This window comes from Ranitomeya variabilis, chromosome 6, assembly GCF_051348905.1.
Source record: "Ranitomeya variabilis isolate aRanVar5 chromosome 6, aRanVar5.hap1, whole genome shotgun sequence".
Taxonomy (NCBI): Eukaryota; Metazoa; Chordata; class Amphibia; order Anura; family Dendrobatidae; genus Ranitomeya; species Ranitomeya variabilis.
The window spans coordinates 442,458,486-442,484,907 of record NC_135237.1 but is presented as its reverse complement, the minus strand read 5'-3'; the positions used below and the strand labels follow the sequence as shown (position 1 = coordinate 442,484,907).

The following is a 26,422-nucleotide window of genomic DNA, read 5'->3' as shown; positions in this document are numbered from 1 at the left end:
GACTGTCTAAAACTAACATGCATTTAATCCTAAAGCTCCATCTATTTAATGTTTTACTCGAATATCTTTTCGAATATACTTGAATTAGAAGCTCTCTACCATTTCCTCTCTATTCCAAATGCTTTATTATTTTTTACCAACTTCCTGTTGGACGACACTTTGTTTGAGAATTCCCAGTGCATGCGGGGATGCTCAAATTAAGCGTCAAGGGGCAGAGTCTGCGGTCATTGTCAAAGCCACTGTCCCCACCATGAAACAAAGTGTCAGTGACATCAGTTTCAGGGGCAAGGCTGGCCCTTGCTCTACCAAGCATGCGTCAGTTAATTCTGTCATATGCTCAGTAGGATCTTGCTACTGTGCAATATTTTTTGTAATGCATAGTGGCAGTGCGCTTCTTGCCAGCGCTGATGGGAAGTGACAAGCCGGCAAGAGAGCGCACTGTCAGTGTGCACTGTAAGGTGATAACCCAGCAAGCAGTAAATGCAGAGACCAAACCAACCCCCGGAATCAATATCACTTTCGGGGGATGGTTTCCGTTCTACCTGCTCATCAGGAAGTTGGGAGAAAAATAAAATAAAGCAATTAGAGGAGAGAGGGAACTGAAGAGAATTTTTAATTAAAGTGTCTTAGAAAAGAGATTAGATTATTACATTAAATATAGATTTAGGATTAAAATCGGTGTTCGCTTCGGACCACCCTTTTAATTTATAACCAATAACTAATTTGCTGATTTTGTATCTTGCCGTTCCATAAAATCTGATAGATTATTTTTTTTATTAGTTCTATGGTAGCTCTGCTAAGTGACAGAAATTACATTTGGATTTTAAGCAATTTAGCCGAATATTGGGCAGTGATTATTTGCTCAACAGCTATTGATAGTGTCAAGATTCGAGCTGCTAATCTTCCATCCCCACTAAATAAACTCTCCCGGTGAAGTAGACAGAACAGCTGGCTTAATTAAAATCTTAACCTAAAATGTCTTAAATTGGGTGGGGTGGGGGTGAGCAACTAGCCTCCTAAATTAGTACCACAGGGCCCTTTCCATCAGCACGATAACCATCATATCAGACGATCTACTGCAAACCAGAATGGCCTCCAAATACCAGAAAAGAAAAATTGCAGATGCTTTGTATTGAGCAACAGGACAAAAGCTTCACCTCAGTAAAACAATTCTAAATAAATTAAAAGGGTGACAAGAAACAGAGATCCATTTCTGTAGTGGAAATGGGTCTCATCAACAGTCGTAGAACTGAAATATAACACTGACATTGTAAGGTTTTCTATAAAAAAGAAAAATATAGAAAATGAGAAAAGCCACATGAAATGACAATGTTTCTTCTCCTGATGAAGACATGTAGGCAATAAAGGGACACTCCATCTTTGATTCAGTCTCTATCGAACAACTAAACACGCTACACACAATTTTGAAGGACCTATGCAGTCATCGTGACAGAAGGCTCCGCAGCCTTTGCACACAATCATGGCTTTCAGCCGGCAAGAACACTTGAGTTCCAGTTCGTCTGCACTGCTGCTGTCAGCGTATTTCTGTGCAGGGATTGCCGCGGTCTGACCGCCCAGTCCGGATGCAGGCTTCGCATTACTCCCTAAAATGCCAATAGATTTTTCAATAGCAGACGCCGCTCGCTTGAAGCTTGTGCTACCAAAATGAATGGCTGGATAGCTCCCACACTGTTGCTGCTGTGGAAGCTGCGGGGTTTGTGTTTTCTGTGCAGCTAAAGGAGGAAAAGGCTTTTGTGGCTCAGAAAGTAAATAGGAAGAAAAATCTGCATTTTTCAAGGCGAATGCTTTTAACTGTTCTTTGACTTCGCTCTGCTCGTAGGAAGATTGTTTCATGGTCAGTTCACAGCTGTTGTTTAAACCGTCCTCAAAAGAGATGGGCTCAGACTTTATATTGCTACAGATGCTCGTAGGCTGAGGCCAACCAAGTCTTTTAGTGGTTTCCATAGTAACTGCTGGCTGCTTTTGATCAGAAGGGACTTCTGAATTAGATAAGGAAGGATGCACTATAAATTTATGCTGCAGAGTCTGTTGGGCATTGCTTAGGTCATCACCTTCTTTAATGTGAACATTTGGGGAGTAAGTGTTGCCCATTCGATGAGGAAGAGTTGGAACATTTGTCTCACCCAAAACCTTCTGCTCTGGATGCCTACTAAAAGCAAACGCATTGTTAACAGTCTGGGCTTTTGGGGCACCTGGTGGCATGTAGACTGCAGGACCTTGGCCTCTCTGAGCCATGGGCATTTGGTAGTAATGCTGCCTGTGTGAGGTGCTCGCTTCTGGGTGATAGCTGCCATTTTTATCAACATTAAATACATTTTGTTGGAAGCTACAAGAAGGCAGCGGCCTCTTTTGCTGCTTAATTTCCGGGCTGTGTGCAACCCTGGCTTGAGCGACCTGCTTGTTCATCCACTCCTGCTTGAATGTCTGCCCTTGACCCATTGGGTTCATATTAGAGCTCATCATGCAAGATGACATTGTATCTGTGTCCATTGAAATCTTTCCAGACTCGCACTTTATCTGGGCATACTCACCCGTAATCCTAGCCATCCTTTTCTTGGGATGATTTTCCCGCTTTCTTACTTGCAAGGGATTTAGAGCTCCCAGTGGATAGACCTTGCCATCAGGGGTAGGGGAACAGGAGGTGTTTTCAGAAACCATTCTTTCCGATACAGTTTTATACACTGAGTTATTCTGCAAAGGGAGTCGACTAATTTCTAACTTTGCACCTAGTCTGGGCTGAGGCAGAACTTTTTCTAAAGGCAAGTTGCCTTGAAGCAGCTGTGTAACTAAGGGATTGTTTGCTTCAACAGATGAGAGTCGACAGCTTGCATTTCCTACATTTGAAACTCTTTTCAAAGTGTCTGTAGTCAAAGACAAGGGTTCTTCTCTGGCAACACCGTGTGGCGTTTTGGATGAAGGCAAGCTCATATCCAAGTCACAGCCTTGCTGCATAGTGTTCTGGCCGGTAAAACCTTCAGAATCCATCCCAAAACACTTGCTGGAATCATTCAGCTCTGATTTGATCGGAATGGAGTTTGCCACAGGGCTACGAGCAATCAGTTTTGACACGTGTGGGTAACTCCCAGGTTCACGTTTAATATTATCTACAGTATTTTCATCAGAATATTCCATGTGTTTAGGTACGCTCAAATGATTTACAGAGGTTTTGTCAGTGTTCATTTGTTCTTTGTCACTCCAACATATTCTGTTATTAGAAATGTACTCAGAATTGTGAATATTGTCCTCTCCACACTTGAATGAAGGTGTGCTATGTACACGCTCATTAAAATTTTGTTGGCAAGAAATTGAGTCGCTTAGTTTTCCTTGCTGCATATAAGTTGCTTCCAAAAGGTCAGTGCTAGGCGCACTCTTGCTTCGGTCATCTCTGTGCAACCGATTAACAACAATATTCGAGTTGGACACATGCTCCGTGCTCTCATTGAAGAGATTTTCCTGTCTACTAATTACAGATACTTGGGGACATGTTTTACTTTGAATAGCTGCTTCTGATTTTCCAAGCCTATTTTGAGAATCAGCATTTTCCGCGTTGAAAGGGAAAGTGGAGTTTGGCGTTGTACAGTGATCAACAATCACTTTACATGGAATAGATCTATTAGTCTGTATTAAAGCGGTAGGCAGGGTTTTGTTGTGTAGTCCTATGACACTACTGGAATAGGTTTTATCTACATTATAAGGGTGCATCTTTGCAAGGGAAGGATCACTATTCATTGATGGTCTTCTGCCGCTGGAGTACACTGAAACAGAGGGCCTTCCGTGAGAATCTCCTCCACTTTCCTCACGGTTTGACATTCTTTGGGTAGAAGGACACACATCCGCAGAATTATCTCCATCACATGCAAGGGCAGCCAATTTATCAGGGTGCCTGGTATTTACACTATATGAGGCATTAAGTGAATTCACCAATGAATTAGTGAGATGGGGATTTGGCAGACTACTCCCAATGGATGAAATTGGCACAGTGGTGTAAGAATTTATAGTAGTAGTTGTTACTGGCATTCGTTTTTCTTCTAACGTTTCAGATGTAGAGGAGTTTGCAGCAGAGGCATCACTGCTAACATCATCAGTGCATTTTGGTGAGACCGCTATAAAGGGAATGTCGGACTCATTAATGGGGTTTAGCATATTATAGTTACAGACAGATGATGTAGTGTTTTCACTCTCGACAGACATTAGGACAGAGGATTTTTCAAGTGAGTTTCTAAACGTGGTATCAGCAGAGGAGCAGACGGACACTGAACTTATATTTTTATTATATTGCATTGGCACGCTGCAGTCTTCAGCGGAGGTAGATGTAACAGTTTTGTCGCAGGAATGTGGCACGTGGATATTTTCATTAGAGCTGTGCACTGATGTATCAGAGTCAGTTTCTGACGATGCTGAAGAACTGCAGGATTTTTGTAATGTAGTCGTCAAATCCCGATGGAGTGTCGACTTGCTGCTAGGAGATTTGCAGTTTGGATTCATAATAATAACACCAGTCGAACCTTCCACTTTTGCATCGGAAGCAGCTGGCACTTCAATTTCTGGAAGACCCTCTTTCACTTTTCCATCTCTACTACTTTGCTGTGTGCTGACTCTCACCTGGTGCTTAGCAAACAACTTTGCTTTTGTCTGCTCCTTAATATGGGACAACGTTCTAGCCTTGCTGCTTTCTGAAGGACTTCCTACACCCCCAGTAACAATGCTGGCTGCTGCTGCCACGGCGGCAGCAGCTGCCGCTTCTCTTTGTGCTCGGGCTTGTTGAGCTCTCGCCTTAATATCCGCAAGAGTTCTAGCTCCAGTGTTCCTTCCCCCACCAACAGATGTACTAGAAGAAATCTTAGATTCAAGCTTGGGCGCAGGTTGACTTTTGATGATAAATGGTGGTCCAATCTTTGATAGTTGGATCTACAATGACAAGAAAGAACATAATCACAATGTATTAGTAAGACACAATTAAGCCAATTACTGCACACACATGTAAGGCTCATTATATATTGAGTCCACAACTTAAGCTCCCATTGTAAAAATTTCCCAGCTGAAAATTCCTACGTATAACACATGATATACTGTATATCCTTTTACGGAATGCACATGAATGGAATGGAGTAGCTCGACGGGACAAAAATAATTATATTATACAATAATGCTATGTGCACACAATCTTTGCCATGCGTGAGATAAAATTTTTCATTATCTTTTATTAGCAATGTTACAACATACATTGCTAAACAAGTGACAAACAACAAATTATTTTCTTACTACAACCTTAACACACAAGAATTAGAAAAGTCATCAATGAGATGTCAGCTAAAAAAAAATAAAATTGCAGAGTACAATAGACCTAAAACATATGTCTGCTCCACAACCTGTAAATGTAACGATGTGAGCGGCTATGCAAAGATAACTTTATTCAGATTTGTCTAAGTAAAAACACTGACATGCAACCAAGAAAAGTCCACATTTCTCCAATACTAGGAGTTCATGGACATCTTGTCCAGGGACAACTTTGCAGGTGAAATGGACGTCATACGCATTAAATTAAAATGGTCTTTGCTCGCCAACCACTTTTTTTTTACCTTAATCCATTGAAAAGCATATATGTACATAGGGGAGCAGTGAGGAGTAGCAGTTTAAGAGACAGGTTTCTAAAGCGTATCAGCAGCTGAAGTTTTCAGAGAAAGCATGTTGTTACAATAGCTAATGTCTGATACTGACATGGACAAGGAACATATAGCCGATTTATTATTATTTTGAACTGCTTGTATAGAACCATCATATTCCTCAGCGCCTTACAGACATCGATGTCCCCATTGGGGCTCACAATCTAAATTCCCCATCAGTATGTTCTTGGAAAGTGGGAGAAAACTGGAGAACCTGGAGGAAATCCACGCAAACTCATGGAGAACATACAAACTCCTTGCAGATGTTGTCCTTGGTGGGATTTGAACCCAGGGCTGCAAAGCAACAGTGCTAACCACTGAGCCGCCGTGCTGTCCATTCACTTATTTGTTAACCGTACTAACGAAAGCCAAGATGTATGATTAATAAGATTTTGCTGCCATGAGATGTCAGTATCGGTGTCAAGTATTTTGCTGTGTTCCGGGACATAGTGCGCCGGCGCATGCGCATTAATGCTTTTCGGCTTTGCCCGCAGTTGGGCAAAGCATACTGCGCGTGCGCAAGGCAAGATTGCCTTGCGCAGGCGTGTACTACGGAGGACAGAGAATGAACTTCAATCCAACATTGCGGCCAGCATGCAGCCAGCGGGTAAAGAAAGGGTGAATCAAACACCCGAAAACTCCACCCATATGACCGAAAACCGGTCCCGCCAAATTCCGGTGACAGGTTCCCTTTAAGGATGGCTTGTTTCACCTGCATGGAGAGCACCTTTGACCGCATGTTTACTTCACAGCAAAACCTTCCAAATGCAAGCACCACACCTCAAATCAACTCCAGGCCTTTTATCTGCTTAATTGAGAATGACATAACGAAGGGATTGCCCACACCTGTCCATGAAATAGCCTTGGACTCAATTGTCCAATTACTTTTGGTCCCTTTAAAAACAGGGTGGCACATGTTAAGGAGCTGAAACTCCTAAACCCTTCATCCAATTTTAATGTGGATACTGTTGTGAACTCTGTTTTCGGGCTCCCTCTTGTGGTCACAGGTGGTATTGTGTGAGTTTTGTTTTTGGGCTCCCCCTGGTGGCTTTGTTTGTTATCCTGCGGATCTGTGGCTGAATCAGCTGCCTCGTTATGCACTAGGGAGTTTCCTATTTAGCTCTGCTTCACCTCCACTTGTTGCCGGCTGTCGATGTATTCAGTGCTATTCTGATCTCCCCTGATTATCTTCGTTTTCAGTCTCTTCTGGAGAAGCTAAGTTTCTGTTTGATTATTTTTTGCTCATCAGTCTGCAATATGATTTCAGTGTATGATGAGTTTAGTCCAGCTTGCTAATATGTGAGTTCTTTCTGCTGGTAAGCTCTGGGGTACGGAGTTGCTTCCTCTGCACCGTTAGTTGGTGCGGGGGCTCGAGCAATCTCTGTGTGGATATTTTGCTTAGGGTTTTCTATTGACCGCACAGCTCCGTTCCTATTTTCTGCTATCTAGTGTTAGCGGGCCTCATTTGCTAAATCTATTTCATCTCGACGTTTGTGCTTTCCCCTTAACTCACCGTTAATATTTGTGGGGGGCTTTTCTATATCTTTGGGGTCATTTCTCTGAGGCAAGTAAGGACTTTACTTTCCCTCTAGGAATAGGTAGTTTCTCAGGCCGTGAAGAGACATCTAGGATTTTCAGGTAACGTTCCACGGCTGCCTATAGTTGTTTGCGGATAGGATCAGGTTGCGGTCAATCCAGATACCACTTCCCCAGAGCTGGTCGTCGGTTTAGTTACTTAGCTAGTCTTAGTTGCGATCCTTGCCACTAGGATCATAACAGGATACCCTCAAATGAAAGCTGAAAGTCTGAACTTCAACTGCATCTGAATTGTTTTGTTTAAAATTCATTGTGGTAATGTCTATAACCAAAATTAGAAAAATTTTGTCTCTGTCCAAATATATATGGACTTAACTGAAAATGCCCATATTGAGGGTTGATCCTGCTGACAAATTCCTTTTCCGGGTCCTCCGGTTTCCTCCCACATTTCAAAAAAAGACATACTGATAGGGAATTTAGATTGTGAGCCCCATCGGGGACAGTGATGATAATGTGTGCAAACTGTAAAGCGCTGCGGAATATGTTAGCGCTATATAAAAATAAAGATTATTATTATTATTTTAAGAATGGACAGATTTTTAGTAATGGGTAAATTGCCAAGTTGTTTGTTTTTACAAGCACTCTGCAATTTTATCCATGTAAGGCTATGTTCACGCAGCATTTTTTATGCAAATTTTAAGCTGCGTTTTACAATACCAGCAAAGTCTATGAATTCTCAGAAATCTCATGCACACACATTGTTTTTTTCCCCTGACTGATTTGGAAAAACGCAGCATATTACTTCTTTCAGCAATAAAAACGCAGCAAAAACTTTTTTACTGTCAAGAGAGTAGGTTTTGACTGTGGAAAAAAAGCAGCAAAAATGAACATGTGAACATAGCCTTAGGCTGCTTTCACACATCAGTTTTTTGCCATCAGTCACAATCTGTCGAGTTGTGAAAAAAACGGATCCGTCGCAGATTGTGAAAAACTGATGCGACGGATCCGGTTCTTTTGCCGGATCAGACTAGCTGATCCAGCTAATTGGATCCTAAAAAAATAAGAGCATGCTCAGTTTAAAAAAATGGAATCCGTGGCCAGATTCAGTCATTTGACCGATCCGGCGCCATAGGCTTCCATTCTAGCAAATGACGGACAGCAACAGATCCGTCGCTGTCCGTTTTTTGTATGGACAAAAAACGTTACTATATCTGTGAAACGTGAGGCCATCTGTTGCTAATACAAGTCTATGAGAAAAAACGGATCCAGCAGCAACTTTTGCCGGATCCATTTTTTTCACAACGGATTGAGACTGATGGCAAAAAACTGATGTGTGAAAGCAGCCTAAGAAGGCAAAAATCCCAAACCTCTTTAAGTATCCAATCTCACATGCTGTACAAAAATACATTCAAGGACAATATATATGTGTATTTATGGCAATGTATTTACTATTAATGAACTTCTTTTCAGTTCTCTCTGATCTCAGAAGCTTTGTTTGACCTTGTAATTTCTATCTAATGCACAATAAAAACATTCTGAAATGTTGAGAGAAATTATTGTGAAAAACAAAGGTCTGTCTTCATAATGCACTGTGCAATAAGCCAGAGCGAATTGCTATTCAACAATTAAAGGACAAATGCAATTCAGAGCTGAAATCATTTTTACATGCGCTATGATGGCGAGCCTTTTAAGAGATACATGTAAATGGAAGTATTCGAGCTTTTAACGTTAACAAATGATGACTTCATAAAAGAAAGATAAAGAATTCAGTTGAAAAGAAAAACTACTGATCTTATTTAACCAGTTCATACCTGGGCCATTTCCCCCCTTTCCTGACCAGGGACATCTTAAGGTTTTAGCATACACGTGCTTTCAATGGCTCTATAGATTTGTCTTGTTCAAATATTCAGATCATTTTTGCCTCTTTTTTTCATGACACATGGGGGTTAATTTTATATGTCACTTTTGTATATAAATTTGGACATATCTTTTCCATAGTAGAAACAGTCTGGCAGTGTCTCTTTTTTGTTTGTTTATATTTTTTTATGCCCCTCCAGAAGGCCTTCAAAGATTTCGGGAAGGCGTTTTAACATATCCATGCATTCTTGTTTTTGTTGATTTTCCCCTGTAGCTTGGGTTGGTATATTAGCCCCAACTTTGGGCATCACAGTGGCTCAACAGTTAGCAATGCTGGGGTCCTGGGTTCAAATGAGACAACATCTGCAAAGATTTTTTATGTTCTCCCAGAGTTTGGATGGGTTCTCCAATTTCCTCCCACACAACAAAGACATACAGATAGGGAATTTAGATTGTGAGCCCAAATGGGGACCATAATGATGATGTCTGTAAAGCTCTGCAGAATATGATGGCGCTATATAAGCAATGCATCTACTATATAATTGTCTAAGGGTCACTTCCGTCTTTCTGTCTGTCTGTCACGGAAATCCCAAGTCGCTGATTGGTCGTGGCAAAACAGCCACGACCAATCAGCGACGGGCACAGTCCGGTGGCAAAATGTCCGCTCCTTACTCCCCGCAGTCAGTGACCGCTCCATACTCCCCTCCAGTCAGCGCTCACACAGGGTTAATGGCAGCGTTAACGGACCGCGTTATGCCGCGGTGTAACGCACTCCATTGACGCTGCTATTAACCCTGTGTGACCAACTTTTTACTATTCCCGCTGCCTATGCAGCAAAAAATGGTAGTTACCTGCCGATAACGGTATTTCTCTGATCCCATGATGGCACCACGGAGAGAGGGGTCCGCCCCCAGGGACAGGAAACCTACAGGTGAAAAAGGGCGTACCTCTCTCCCACATCAGTTGGTTTACAGAGCCTTATACAGAACTTCAGCTGCAACTCAATATTTATGCAAATTAAACTTAACCTATTTAACTTAATAGAAGCACCGTGACTAAAATTAATTACTATTATATTATCCAGTGCACACCTGTGTGTGAAAAAGGGAGGGAATATACGGGTGCCATCATGGGATCAGAGAAATACCGTTATCGGCAGGTAACTACCATTTTCTCTATCCCCATGATGGCACCACGGAGAGATTTGAATAGATAGCGCTATTAGGGAGGGACCACTGCCTCTAGAACCCTTCGCCCAAAGGTAGGATCAGAGGAAGTCAAGTCTAAGCGATAATGCTTAAAAAATGTAGACTGGGAAGACCAAGTGGCCGCTCTACATATCTGTTGTATTGAAGCGCCAGCTCTCTCCGCCCAGGATGATGCCACTGCTCTGGTCGAATGAGCTTTTATGTTCTCTGGGATAGCTGTCCCACAGGATGAGTAGGATAGGGCGATGGCGTCTCTTATCCATCTTGCTAACGTTGCTTTCGACGCTTTTTGTCCTTTGCGTGGACCCTGGAAGCAGACAAACAGAGCCCTATCCTTCCTGCACTCCCTAGTGGCTGATAGATACCTAACTAGACACCTTCTTACGTCTAGGGTATGCAGTGTTTTCTCCCCCTCATTTTTAGGTTTGGGACAAAAGGAGGGTAAAGAAATTTCTTGCGTTCTGTGAAACTGTGACGCTATTTTAGGGAGATAAGCTGGGTCGGTTATTAGAATGACTCTGTCACCAAGTATTTGAGTAAAAGGCGGGCATGAAGATAACGCCTGTATATCGCTGACACGGCGAGCTGAGGTTAGGGCCACTAGGAGTGTGGTTTTCAGAGACAGGATCTTTAGAGGGACTTCTGTCAGGGGCTCAAAGGGAGGTTTGGTTAGAGCGTTTAGTACGAGGTTTAGGTCCCATGGGGGAGAGTTGTGGAGGGGAATGGGTCTGGACCTAGATGAGGCTTTAATAAATCGCATGACCCAACGATTTCTGGCCAGATCGTGATTATACAGAGCTGCTAAGGCTGCCACCTGAACTTTTAGAGTACTTGTAGCCAAGCCTCTTTCCAGGCCTTTCTGTAAAAATTCAAGGACTTTCCCAATAGGAATTTCCCCGGACGGGTCTGCCCCTGATACCGATATGAATTTTTTCCACACTTTCCCATATATTCTAGTGGTTACGGGTTTTCTACTTTGTAATAGAGTGGACACCAGGTTAGGAGAGAACCCTTTGTCTCTTAGTAACCTCCTTTCAAAAGCCACGCTGTCATGTGTAAATTTTTCACATTGGGGTGAAACACTGGGCCCTGGGACAGAAGTTTCGGAGTGTCTGGTAGAACCCATGGACTTGTTATGGACATTTTTCTTAGCCAAGAAAACCATATTCTGCGGGGCCAGAATGGCGCTATTAGTATCACTGTAGATCTCTCCTCCCGAATTTTCCTCAACACTAAGGGGATGAGTGACATTGGAGGGAACGCGTAGGCAAGGTGATAGTTCCAAGGAATTGTCAAAGCGTCTAGAGCTACAGGGTTCCCCCGGGGATCGATTGAGCAGAATGTTTCTACTTTGCGGTTTTGGCTGTTCGCGAATAGGTCTATTACTGGTAGGCCCCAGAGATTCACGATCTGATCGAAGACCGATTGGTTTAGCTCCCATTCTCCCTGTTTTAAGCATGTTCTGCTCAGGAAGTCTGCAGTTTGGTTTTCGGAGCCTTTTAAGTGGAGAGCTGTCAAGGACTTTAGACTGTGTTCCGCTATGTGGAGGATGGATTGGGTTACCTCCATCAGAGCTCGACACCTGGTTCCCCCTTGGTGGTTTAGATATGCCACAACTACTTGGTTGTCCGAAAACACTTTTACGTGATGACCGTGCAGGAGATATAGGAAGTGTGTTAGAGCCAGTTTTACCGCTAGCAGCTCTTTCATGTTGGAAGAGTCTGGCTCCTGACTTTTGTTCCAACTTCCCTGTGCCACCTGATCGCCTATATGAGCTCCCCAGCCCCAGGGGCTTGCGTCTGTTGTTAGAATCTTTTCTGTCGGTAGCGCCCAAGGAACCCCTTTGGCTAGATTCCCTGGGTCTGCCCACCATGCTAGGGAGTGTATTGTATTTGGAGAAATGGTTAACCGCCCGTCTAAATTTCCGTGCAGAGATATGCCTAAATTTAAGGTCTCCCATTGTAGATCCCGGGAATGAAGTTGTGCCCATTGAACTGCCGGAATACAGGCAGTCATAGAGCCCAGGAGGGACATTGCTCTCCTCGGAGTGGTCACTGGGGATACCGTCAGTTGTAATACGGCTTGTGTCATTTTTTGTACCTTCTCCTGAGGAAGATAACATGTCTGCGTGTTCGAGTCTAGGACTATCCCCAAGTACTCCTGCACCCGAGATGGCACCATTTTGGACTTGGGTATGTTTAGCAGCCACCCTAGACTCGACAGGGAAGTAATGACCAGGTTCAACTGTTGTTCGCAGTGTTGAAATGAGTTTCCTACCACGAGTAGGTCGTCTAGATAGGGAACTATTAGGATGTTCTGTTCCCGTATGTGGGCCATTACCTCTGACATTATTTTCGTGAATACTCGAGGAGCGATAGCTATCCCGAAGGGGAGAGCTCGGAATTGGAAGTGTTTGATCTCCCCCTGGATATTCACTGCCAGTCTGAGATATTTTTGGTAATCTCTGTGTATGGGCACATGGTAGTACGCGTCTCGTAAATCTAAAACAGTCATGAAACACTGAGGAAAGAGTATTCTCACGCAAGATTTTATTGTTTCCATTTTGAAATGTTGTATCTCCAGGAAACTGTTTAGTTTTTTGAGATTTATGATCGTTCTGTACGATCCGTCCGTTTTTTTCCGGAGAAAGAGGGGAGAATAGAACCCCGTGCCTCTTTCCAGGTATGGAACTTCTTGCAATACATCTTTCTGGATTAGGCTCAGAATTTCCTTCTGGAGAGCTGACTGTTCGAGTGACTGTTTTTGAGGCGTTACCATGAAGGAGTTGCCGGGAGGGACACGAAATTTGAATTTGAGGCCTTCTCGTATGATGCCTAAAATCCAAGGGCTGTTTGAAATTTTTTCCCAGGCTGGAAGAAACTTCGCTAGTCTCCCTCCGACCCGGGAAGTACCTTCATTGAGATTTTTTATTATCTGGAGGGGGGGTTTTGTTGAACAAGAAGCCCCTGTTTTTGTTTCTTCTGTCTTCCCATCCGTCTTTATTTCCTTTTGGAGGTCTTCTGCGCATGAACTTTCTGTTCCGAAAGGAGCGCCTATATGACTGGTTGGGGAACCCGGGAAAAGATTTCTTTTTATCTCCCGCTTTGTCGAGGATGTCGTCCAACGTTGACCCAAACAGAAATTCACCCTCGCAAGGTATTGAACAAAGCTTGGTCTTTGTCTGCAGATCCCCCGGCCAGCACTTCAGCCACAGGGCGCGTCTTGCGGCGTTTGAGAAGGAAGCCGACCTGGCTGACAATCTTGCCGAGTCCACCGAAGCGTCCGCCAAAAAAGCTGCTGCTCCTTTCATCATGGACACTGACTTTTGTAATGTCTCTCTTGGGACTTTCTCTTTTAGTTGAGAATCCAAATGCTCAAGCCATACCATCAGAGCACGGGCCGTGCATGTGGCTGTGATGGCTGGCTTTAGGCCCCCTCCTGCTGCTTCCCAGGAGTTTTTTAAGAAGGTGTCTGCCTTTTTGTCCATCGGATCCTTCAGAGTGCCCATGTCCTCAAAAGGCAGGGCGAACTTTTTAGAGGCCTTTGCTATGGCCACATCCAGTTTGGGTGCCTTGCTCCAGGATGAGCAGGCTGGGTCATCGAACGGGTACTTTCTCTTGGGGGTCAAGAGTACTTTCTTGTCTGGTTTCTTCCACTCTTTCTTGATCAAAGAATGAATTTTTTCATTTATTGGAAATACTCTTCTTTTCTTTTGTTCTAATCCGCCGAACATAATGTCCTGTGCTGTTCTTTTAGGGCGTTCGTCTACCAGACCCATAGTTGTTCTGATGGCCTTTATCAATGCGTCCGTCTCCTCGATGGGGAAGCAACTGCGTCCCCCCTCTGATGATAGTGAGGAGGTTTCGGATGTTGATGAATCATTAGAGTCAGATGTTTCATTTTCTGATTCGTCTATACTGGACTCGGGAGACTTATGACCTGATCTATGTTTTTTCCTCGGAATTTTAATGCTTTTGAGGGCATTTTCCACTTGATTTTTTATAAGAGTTTTTAGGTCTGATGCGAACGCCGGAGATTCCTCCTGGATGGTTTTTTCTATGCAGGGCCCGCATAGCTTCTTTTCCCATGAGGAAGATAGCTCTTCCGAACATATCGCACATACTTTGTGTTTTGATTTGGTTGTACATTTCCTTCCCTAAGAGAGAAAAGAAAAATAATCTCGTATTATGTTACCACTTCCACGTGGATCACTCACCCTTTACGGCTAAGAGATACCGTCTCTGGCCTCGGGACTGTATCCACTGGGTTTGTCGCTGGCCGAGTGTTTCCTCCAGAGACTCGGCTGCGTTGAGACCCTGATCGTCCGCTGCTGCTGCGTTGTTGGGATGAAGCGTTCCCCTTGCGCTGATGTTGTGAGCGCGGACGCGGTACTTGCTCAGGTGATGATTGTGCACATTCCTGTGCCTCTTGTGGTTCTTTGCCGCTCATAGTGGCTCCGCACTGCGTTTGCCAAAAGAGAGGGTTTTCCACACTTTCTCTGTTGAGAACGCCGTTTTTTAAACTTGCCGCCGGCAGAAGCGGTCATCTGCGCATGCGCGCGCGTCACTTCCGGTTTGCTGCACAGGCGTCCTATAGGGAGGATATTAGTGGGGACGCCTGTGCGCGCGTTCCAACGTTCCGCCCGAGCCCGTACTTCCGGTTTGGGCGGCGGTTCAGCGGTGACCTGCGGCGCTTATGCTCCAGCGCCTGAGATGGTAGTGTAGCCGCCGCTACCCCCATGCACCGATTAGCGGTGTAGAGGCTGTAACGGTGACCGCCGCCACCTGCCTCTTTCCTCCCCCTTTTTTTTTTTTTTTTTTCCTTTGAGGAAGGCAGGCTCGGACCTCTTCACTGCCTTCCCCTGCAACACTCACCCGTAGGGCCCGCCGACCCCCGTGGTGGAGCTTCAGGGTCGGATGAAAAGGGGGGAGAAAACCTGCTGGACACAGCCGAGACAGGGCGCCCCCTGTCAGGAACCGATCGGCCAGCACCCTGGAATCCCACGAAGAATCCTTTAGGTACGTGCTGTAGGTTCCCCGTCAGGGACAGGAAACCAACTGATGTGGGAGAGAGGTACGCCCTTTTTCACCTGTAGGTTTCCTGTCCCTGGGGGCGGACCCCTCTCTCCGTGGTGCCATCATGGGGATAGAGAAATATTATTTTGTAATAATACAGGCATTTCAGGAGTAGAGGTGTATAATTGGGTGTCATCAGCATAGAGAAAGTACTGGAAACCAAATCTACTGATCGTTTGTCCAATAGGGGCAGTATACAAGGAGAAGAGGACGGGGCCTAGGACTGATCCTTGAGGAACCCCAACAGTAAGGGGAAGGTGAGAGGAGGAGGAGCCAGGAAAGATACAGTGAAGGATCGGTCAGAGAGGTAGGAGGAGAACCAGGAGAGAACAGTGTCCTTGAGGCAGATGAGCGAAGCTGCAGAGAGATCCAGGAGAATTAGCATGGCGTAGTAACCATTAGATTTAGCTGTTAGTAGATCATTAGAGACTTTAGTGAGGGCAGTTTCAATAGAGTGTAAAGAGCGGAAACCGGATTGATGAGGATCAAGAAGAGGGTGATCTGAGAGATAGCGGATTAAACAGGAATGGATCAAGCATTACAGGAGTTTAGAGATGAAGGAAAGAATAGAGACGGGTCTATAGTTAGCAGCAGAGTTTTGATTGAGGGATTTTTTTTTAAGTAATGGATGTAGGCTGGCGTGTTTAAATGAGGAGGGAAAGATACCAGAAGAGAGGGAGGGGTTGATTATTTTTGTTAGGTGAGTGGTGACAGCAGGGGAAAGGAACTGGAGGAGATCTGAGGGAATAGGGTCACTGGCGCAAGTAGTAAAGCAAGAAGATGCAAGGAGCATGATCACTTCTTCCGTGACTGGTTCAAAGTCAGAGAGTGAGCTAGATGCAGTGGGGGAGGGAGGACAGTGCATGATATAAGGGGATTGGTAAAAAATTTCTTGTCAGATATGGTAATTTTTGTCTTTGAAATAATTGGCCAGATCATCAGCACAGAGTTAGGTTGGGGCTTGCATTCTTGGGTTAAGTAGGGAATGAAAAGTGTCAAAGAGAAGTTTAGTATTATTGGATAGTAAGGTGATGAGGGTGTTGAAATAGGTTTGTTTGGAGAGGTGAAGGGCAGAGCTGTATGTTTTAAGCATAAACTTATAATGGATGAAATCTTCGGGCAGATTGGATTTTCTCCACAGACGTTCGGCGCACCTGGAGCACCACTGTAGAAGACGTGCTTGCAGCGTGTGCCAAGGTTCACGCTGCCTGTGCCAAGTTGTTCTATGTATAGGAGGTGCAGCTTTATCCAGAGCACTTTGCAGTGTTTCATTATAATGTTTCAGTACAGAGTCATGACATGGGAGGGAGGAGATTGGGGCCAATGATGACTGCAAATTCTTCATAAGTTTCTGGGTGTTAATGGCACGTATATTTCTATCAGTGTGGAAAGCAGGGGTGTCCTGAGCGGGATCACAATTCTTGACAGATAATGAAAGAAGGTTGTGGTCAGTGAGAGGGAGAGATGAGTTGGTAAAATCATACACTGCGCAAAGCCGGGAGAAGATCAGGTCGAAGAAGTTTCCGTCTTCATGCGTAGGAGTTAGTAAGCTGTGAAAGGCCAAAGGAGGAGGTTGTCTGATCTTGGTGTATGAGAGAAATGTAGTCCACCATATGAGAGCGCAGCAGCAGTGGTGATATCCTTCTGCTGGATCACGGTTTCAGTACGAGCCAGAAGGTTAAGAGAATCAGAAAGGAAGAAGTCATGGATGAAGGAGAGTTTATTACACACTGATCGAGAATTCCAAATGGAACAATTAAAAGAGACAGAAGGCATGCAGGGAACATTAATGAGATTTGAGGGGTTTCTGAGTGTAGTAGGTGAGGGGTTCGACTTACTATAACATGAAGGGTCGGGGTTGGGAGACATATCACCTGCAACTAGGAGAAGAAGATAGAAAGAGTGAGCAGATGGTTTTGGGAGAGCTTCTCTTGTGTTGGATGGTGGGACTAAATGGATCTGTGCAGTTTAGCAATGTAAAAAGAGCACGAGTGCTGTATATAGGAGAGGAAAGGGCAGAGGGCTGATTAAGATGGAGAGTAAAGAGTTTGTGCAAGGACGGTGAATGTGAGTTAGGCTACTTTCAGACATAGCGCATTTTTGAGCGCTATTTTGCGGGCGCTTTTCAAAAATGCGCAATGTCATTTTCGTCTGCCGGCAAAGTGAATGAGAAATTCACTTTGCCGTTCAGACACACCGCAAAAAAACGCGGCGCTTTTGTCTGCAAACACGCCGGCGTAAAAAGAATTGACATGTCAATTCTTTACGCAGCGGCGTGTCTGCGTATCCCCATAGGGCCCCATCTTACCGTCCACACACAGCGCCTTTGTCCTGGGTGTCGGCGTCTTTGTACGGAGGGGTTGACACCCAGGACCGGACGTGACGTCGGACAGGAAGAGGGAAGCCCCCGCCCCCCAGAGAAGCAGCATGGAGTCCAACAGAATGAGCATAAACGTGGGGCTGCTGATCGATTTGGTGTGTGTGTGTGTGTATGTATGTATGTATGTATGTATGTATGTATGTATGTGTGTGTGTGTGTGTGTGTGTGTGTGTGTGTGTGTGTGTGTGTGTGTCCCCATGCGACGCTAGTGCCACCATTGTGCTAAGTCGCCGTATGGGACTACTACTCCCATCCGGTATTAGGATGGGAGAGTTGTCCCTGTGTCCGGCGACTTAGCACAATTGTAAAGTTACACAAAACACCTACACACAATACACATACATGACACACAGTACATACAACACATAACATAGAGTATATACTCACCAACAGCACACTTGTAGGCGAAGCCCTCGATCCTCCAGGAAAAAATCCAAAAATAATAAACCAAATTCATACTCCCTGTCCGCAGAATCCATAAAACGAGTGTCCCACGCCGATCCCCTGCTCTCCGGCGATACACTGCCAGGAGCGAAGCTCCTAGCAGTGTATCGCGTACTGTTCCGGAGTTCAATGACTCCGGCGTCTCGGTTAACAGCAGTACAGCTGCGTTGAACTTTCCCACGCAGCACTGCCGTTAAGCGAGAGTGCCGGGGTCAATGACCGCCAGTAAACTCGCTCGCGCATGCGCAGTGACACACCGACAGGAACTATGGCTCCTGTCAGTGTGTTGCTGCAGCCGTGGAGAGCAGACATATCTCTGGATGTGTCTGTTCTCCATGGAAAATCTTGATACGTGGCACTTAAATATGTGGCAATTAAATACGTGACACGTGGCACTTATACGTGATACATGTCACTTAAATACGTGGCACTGAAATACGTGATACGTGGCACTTTGATACGTGGCACGTGTCACTTAAATACGTAGCACGTGGCACTGAAATATGTGGCACGTGGCACTTTGATACGTGGCACGTGGCACTTTGATACGTGGCACTGAAATATGTGGCACGTGGCACTTTGATACGTGGCACTTTGATACGTGGCACTGAAATATGTGGCACGTGGCACTTTGATACGTGGCACGTGGCACTTTGATACGTGGCACGTGGCACTGAAATACGTGATACGTGGCACTGAAATACGTGGCACGTGGCACTGAAATACGTGATACGTGGCACTTAAATACGTGGCACGTGGCACTGAAATACGTGGCACTGAAATATGTGGCACTGAAATACGTGGCACTTAGGGAACCTGTCAGGCAAATCTACCCCCCTATCCTAACACTATACCTGTCCCTCCAGTGTGTATTGTATTCTGAGTCATAAAGACAGGAAATGACCTCAATGACTTTTTTTTTCCCCTTTTTTTTTTTTTTCAAACAAACTTTATTTTCAGTACACAATGCTGAAAAAAACGCAGCTGCAAAAAACGCAGCAAAAAACGCAGTGTGTGAAAGCAGCTGCGTTTTTTGCATGTGTAAAAAAACGCAGGTAAAGCAGCAGCAAAATACGCGCGCGTAAAAATACGCAGCAAATATGCTGTGTGTGAAAGTAGCCTTACTGCAGCAAGTAGGATATAAATTATACAAATGCATATAGTGCATATTTGATGCAAGCCAAATGTGCCGGAAATAGGTTCCTTTAAATGTCTTACCTGTGCCTTGTCTAACTGCAAGGCACTTTGAAAAAAGTACTTAGAATAAAATGTACATAAATGTCCTCTACATAAATGCATCCCCAAAGCTATGTCTGAACGTACAGTACAGACCAAAAGTTTGGACACACCTTCTCATTTAAAGATTTTTCTGTATTTGCATGACTATGAAAATTGTACATTCACACTGAAGGCATCAAAACTATGAATTAACACATGTGGAATTATATCCTTAACAAAAAAGTGTGAAACAACTGAAATTATGTCTTATATTCTAGGTTCTTCAAAGTAGCCACCATTTGCTTTGATGACTGCTTTGCACACTCTAGGCATTCTCTTGTTGAGCTTCAAAAGGTAGTCACTGGGAATGGTCTTCCAACAATCTTGGAGGAGTTCCAAGAGATGCTAGCACTTGTTGGCCCTTTTGCCTTCACTCTGCGGTCCACCTCACCCCAAACCATCTCGATTGGGTTCAGGTCTGGTGACTGTGGAGGCCAGGTCATCTGGCATGGCACCCCATCACTCTACTTCTTGGTCAAATAGCCCTTACACAGCCTGGAGGTGTGTTTGGGGTCATTGTCCTGTTGAAAAATAAATGATGATCCAACTAAACGCAAACCGGATGGAATAGCATGCCGCTGCAAGATGCTGTGGTAGCCATGCTGGTTCAGTATGCCTTCAATTTTGAATAAATTCCCAACAGTGTCACCAGCAAAGCACCCCCATACCATCACACCTCCTCCTCCATGCTTTACGGTGGGAACGAATAGTAAGAGACCTAGTACTCAACTTTAGGTGAGATGAAGCAGGAAAAATTTATTGTAGTAAATACAGGAAAACGTTTCGGTCAATTGTGACCGTCATCAGTTACAAGCAGTTGTTGAATATAAGCCGGTTATGGGTAATTTATTCCCTGCATGAACATATATGAAGACTTGTTCAGCGTGGTTAGTACAAGCAATCCTGCTATAGGCAAATAGGAAGATTCCTGGAGCTGCTGTGCTCCCCGACGCAGTATCCGCCGCTTGGAGTCATTGTCCTGTTGAAAAATAAATGATGATCCAACTAAACGCAAACCGGATGGAATAGCATGCCGCTGCAAGATGCTGTGGTAGCCATGCTGGTTCAGTATGCCTTCAGTTTTGAATAAATCCCCAGCAGTGTCACCAGCAAAGCACCCCCACACCATCACACACCTTCTCCTCCATGCTTAACGGTGGGAACCAAGCATGTAGAGTCCATCCATTCACCTTTTCTGCGTCGCACAAAGACACGGTGGTTGGAACCAAAGATCTCCAATTTGGACTCATCAGACCAAAGCACAGATTTCCACTGGTCTAATGTCCATTCCTTGTGTTCTTTAGCCCAAACAAGTCTCTTCTGCTTGTTGCCTGTCCTTAGCAGTGGTTTCCTAGCAGCTATTTTACCATGAAGACCTGCTGCACAAAGTCTCCTCTTAACAGTTGTTGTAGAGATGTGTCTGCTGCTAGAACTCTGTGTGGCATTGACCTGGTCTCTAATCTGAGCTGCTGTTAACCTGCGATTTCTGAGGCTGGTGACTCGGATAAACTTGTCCTCAGAAGCAGAGGTGACTCTTTGTCTTCCTTTCCTGGGGCGGTCCTCATGTGAGCCAGTATCTTTGTAGCGCTTGATGGGTTTTGCCACTGCACTTGGTGACACTGTCAAAGTTTTCCCAATTTTTCGGACTGACTGACCTTCATTTCTTAAAGTAATGATGGACACTCGTTTTTCTCTACTTAGCTGCTTTTTTCTTGCCATAATACAAATTCTTCTGTACAATTTTCATAGTCATGAAAATGCAGAAAAATCTTTAAATGAGAAGGTGTGTCCAAACTTTTGGTCTGTACTGTATATGAGGTTTGCTCTTAGAGCTGTCACTAATTTGACTCGTTAGCAATCAAGAATCATATAGAATGCAGCTATATAAATACATTATTTAAACAGTTAAGAGTTTTCTAAGTTTACTTTATTGATCGCCTGTCCTAAGGTTAGGTCACCAATAACAGATGTCAGGCCATTTCCTAGCTATCCCACTGATCAGCTGTTTTCAGCTCCGACAGTGGCCAGATGTAAACAGTGAATGGAGCTGAAGGGCAAAGCTCCATTCACTGTGTATTGGCTACTACTCACCTCTTATTGAAGTAAATCGAATCTAACATGCTGTACATTAGGTTTGTCCATTTCATTATTTTTGTTAGTCCCAGCATGCAATGTAGTTAAAAAAAACAACCAAAAACACAAACCAGTTTTAGTAGTCCTGATTTGGATACACTCCTTTTAACAAAAGAGGTGAGCAAGAGGAAATAGACTGTTGAGAAAAAGGCCTGCTCCCAACTCTAGGTAATCTCAGTGTTTCTACTGCCAGAGAGATTAGACTAGTCAGGGAGCAATGGACAGCAAAGATCCTGGTGGCCGGAACACTGGAGTGATTTTCCGAACTGAAAATTGCATTTTTGGCAAACTAACCAATTTTCATTTATTTATACATACGGGCATAAAGCATAGTAGCAATAACAATTATTAGAACATTTTTATATGAAATAAAATGCACAAACCTCTTTTAAGACATAACTATGGTATGCCTCAACGACCACAAATACTGGACAGCCCTTGGCTACCTTAGAGACCACAGACTGCCATGTTAAAATAAGTGATCATAATGCAGTGATAATTTGGATACATGACTCGGATGCCAACATCACTATCGATTGCAGCAAGTAAGATGTTAACCGGTCAGACCAGGTGGTTCCTGTGATACTGGCGGTTACAGTGGGAGTCCAGAAGTCAATCACAGCTAAGCTCCTGCAGTGATGGTGAAGCTTCTCTTCTCACATTATCATTAGGACACACACATCCCACTGCGGCCAAAGTGTGTTATTAGGATGCAGTGATACAACCATTTACAGAAAGGGTGAACTATTAACATTTGGATTCAAACAAGTGTAGAAATAGATTGTATTTATAAAAACAGAAGAATTTTACATTTTGCCAATAACTTATTATTCAAGACCAATAAAGACCATATAAAAATAGTTTAGTCAGTTATAGGGCTGATTGACGGATACCAAAAAAAAATCTGAACACTATCAGGCATCTTACCTTGAGAGGTGGAACGCGGGGCTCTTCCCTAGGTGGATGTTCTCTCTCAGACTGACTTGATATTGAAGATGTTTTACTATGGTGATCATCATCTATTCTTGGTCTTTTTTCCTTATAGTTACCAAAACTGTGTTGCTCTGCAGTTTTTCGCTTAGAAATCTCAGGTTCTCGACAAACCGCCTCAGACTGTTTACTATGGTCATATGACTTAAAATGAGAACTGTCAGGCCGACTTTGAGAACTTCCTTGCTGCTTGTGAGATTTACTTCTTGTAGATTCATAATATCCAGACACTTCTAATGAGGTGGAATATAGTTTCTCGTGACACTTTGAGTGAACAGACTCATTATTCCTACAGTATGTTCCCTGAAATCCTTCTCTTGAAGGGGATGAATACTTTTTCTCAACAATACGATAATGGCTTGAATGGTTTTTAATAGTTATGGTGTCTGGAGGTGAAAAGCGGGGTGGCGATGCTACATTTGGTTTCTCATGGTCTCTTTCTGAATTACAGTGCTTCTGGTTGTCTTCAGACAGTGAAATATCAGAGTTTGGGGTTGCTGAATTATACTTAATAGTTTCTGAGCTTTCATGTTCAGTGCCAACAGTGTCTGCTTGGGATGCCTCTGAATAACCATCAGTCTCATCCTTGGAAGGAGACTGTGATTCATCAGAAGTGGTGGGGGAGCTTTCTTGCTGTAGCAGATGATGTTCATTAGGTGCAGGACTATACCCAGATGATGCATCAGAAATAGCGGGTGCATTTGGTGCATGTCCGGTTTCAGACGTCAGTGCCAAGGAAGACACTGAAGAGGATTCTGATATTAAAGGTACATCTGACATTGGAGATGCTTCTGAAGTTAATGGCAAATTTGATGCTGGCGAAGCTTCAGGTGTCAAAGGATGGTTAGAACAAGGAGATGGTTCCGATAAGACAGGGGAATTGGAGAGAGGTGAAGCATCTGAAGCAACAGAGGTTGGTGGGCTTTCAGTTAAAGGTTTTTGTTGACTTTCTGTTTCAGCATTATCAAAGCTTGAAACCTCAGACAGAAAAACAGCTTCTACAGATGCTGGTGTATAAGGTTCCTCTGAAGCAGACTGCATGTCGCCTCCTGGTGAAGTCAGACTAGCACATGCTTCTTCTGGACTTTGAGAAGAAAATGAGGTCTCAGAAATACATGCAGATTCAGAGAATTGTCCATCTGGTTCACTGATTAGTTCCATTTCAACAGGAGCGACCTCTTCTGCACCTAATGAATCCGAGGCAGCTTTGGGAGCATCACTCTCTGATTCAATTGGATCTTCAACTGGTGTCGTCTCCTGTCCAGATTCCTCAATGGGTGAATTCTCAATGGGTGAATTCTGAGATGCCACAGGTGATGGAGACCTGCATTCATGCAAATCATTTGCAACTTCCAACACTATATCTTGATGGTCTTCACTTTTTACTTCTTCTGCTTTTTCATCCACAACAGGTAACATCTCATCTTCCATGACAACACAAGACTCCACATCTTCTGGAGGCAACTCTTTTTCCTCTACGTCTGGATCCTGATCTGTTACTTCTTCACATATTTCAATCTCAGCTTTATCATCATCTTCTTGGCATTCAAAAATGGTTGTTTCGACTTCTTCAGCAACTTCCTCATGTATGACTGATACTTCAGATATCAAAATCTCTTCCAGTGTAGTTTCTCCAGTGATGTCTTTGGATGGAATTTGCTCCATATTACACACAGTTTCTTCAATAACTTCAGTTTCTAACATCACTGTTGTTTCATTAATTGCTGGTGAACTGTTCTCAAATTGGGTAGATGGCCCTGGCAAGTTGAGAGAGGTTTCTAGAGAGCTGCTTTCATCCTCACTGCTGTTTTGCCCAGAAGTCAGTTGTAAAGATTCTTCTTTTGACATTCCAGACCTGAGAAAGAAAAAAACATCTGACATCCAATACAGTTGATTAAAAAAGTAAAAGAGAATTCCTCTAAAAATAAACATGTAGCCTTTTCTATAACACTAATTCAATCAATGTTTAAAGAGTTTTCTATTTGATGTAAATAAAGTCGCACAGAACAAGCACTTGTAGCTGGGAAAAATCAGAAAAACTTACAGCCTTCAATTCTAAATTTAGAGGGAACTTATCACCTTCGAAAACTGTATTTACTTGGGAGATATAGGATTAATCTGCATGTAAATAGCGGTACAATGCTGCCAGGCCGCTTTACTGAAAATGTGGTTATAGGGAGAAAATGAACTTATATTCTCCCAGGAGCCGTCGGCTTTCAGTCATGTGAGTATGCATGGAGCAACTACAGACACCGCTCACAGAACCATCCATTAGAATATGAGTGGTGACTGAGTTGTAAAAGTACTGAGGCATACTTACAATCTCAACAGATGTGTTGCAGAGCCAGCTGTCAATCAAAGTTCCGGGGTCCGCTCACAGTATAGTGGGCGGTGACTACTCTGTGCACACCCCCAAGCTGGAAAGCTGCCAGCTCCTGGGAGGAAATGATTTCATTTTCTCCTGACAGCTGCCCCTTCAGTGAGGTGCCGGGCCGCATTGTAAGGCTATGTGCACACGTTCAGGATTTCTTGCAGAAAATTCCTGAGAAAAACCTAAAATTTTCTGCAAGAAATCTGCATGCGTTTTTGCCGCGCTTTTTCCCGGACATTTCCCAATGCATTTTATAGTGGGAAATCCGCAAAATTAATGAACATGCTGCGTTTTTTACCGCGATGCGTTTTTTTCGCGGAAAAAACGCATCATGTGCACAAAAATTGCGGAATTCATTCTAAATGATGGGATGCATATTGTATGCTGTTTTTTTGCGGTTTTATAGCGAAAAAACGCGAAAAATCAGCAACGTGTGCACACAGCCTAACACTACTTACCTGCAGATTAATCCTATATCTGAAGGTAAATAGTGTTTTGCGAGGAGACCGATTCACTTTAAGAAAGCTGTACAAGTACTTTGCATTAAACAATTCTTAACATGGTTGTAAAATAATTAAAAATAAATAGATATGTTTGTTTTTCTCACACATCTGCTACTCAAGTAAATGATCTGCACTTCAAAGATAGAAGCATCCATTGGGGGAAAAAAAATCTTCCAAATCTATGTACTTTTTCCAGATACTACAGACATCTATGGAAGTCCATTTACAAGAGGAGAGAAATGTGAAGCGAGCATTCGTAAGAGTGATCGTTTTCGATTATCGGTGCATGTTAGGATAACTGGTTTATGCCAGCATATAAATCATCATTATTCCATTGTAAACAGGATGTACTGCTGATAATATGATGCCATGTTTGTCCAGTTCCCATTAGTATTCATGTTCTGTGTAAATAAGCCCATAAACGAGTAACGATCAGCAATTGTTAACGGACCAAAGTCGTCCTGTCTAAATGGACCATAACCTAATGTCTGTGTGCTAGCCTCTGTGTTACAATGTTTCATCAGCCTACCATTCAGCATCCATAAGTAGGGGGAGAAATAGGGTAGCTTTCCAGTCCCTGAAAGTAGCAAGATATATTTTTCTACAATCTCAAAACAGCACAGGGGACATTCCAACTCCGGCCCTCCTTCTGTTTGATTACAAACTAATGGTGGAATCCAGATAATGGAAAAAGGGACTTGCTGGTACATTGTAACATGGAGGGGAACACATAGACAATAATTTGGGAATGGCAGCAGTGTCTGGATAATAAAAGTCCTCAAATCTCATACAAACTATTCAAAGGCTTTTCTGCTGGTTGTAAATAAAGCTTAATGTAGGAGAGGCTCTCATTGTATAGTGTCAAAAACAGGGAGATTTACTTATTGGAGAGTAACAGTGAGTGTGACGAGGTCAGTGCTACCTATTATGTTTTCAAAAAGATAAAACCCCACTCAGCTCAAC

General features: G+C 43.6%; 1 protein-coding gene across 2 annotated transcripts in view; it reads right to left on the bottom strand.

The window, feature by feature from the left end:
* Positions 1 to 1,116: 1,116 nt before the first annotated feature.
* ASXL3 (ASXL transcriptional regulator 3) overlaps positions 1,117 to 26,422 on the bottom strand; it is a 183,396-nt gene continuing 158,090 nt past the window's right edge. For both annotated transcript variants that reach the window (XM_077270429.1, XM_077270430.1), the window contains 2 exons: positions 22,523 to 24,440; positions 1,117 to 4,929 (listed from right to left, as the gene is read on the bottom strand). In XM_077270429.1, coding sequence (XP_077126544.1) covers positions 1,393 to 4,929; positions 22,523 to 24,440 — 5,455 coding nt within the window. In that variant the 3' untranslated portion in view covers positions 1,117 to 1,392. The remainder of the gene's footprint in view (positions 4,930 to 22,522; positions 24,441 to 26,422) is intronic.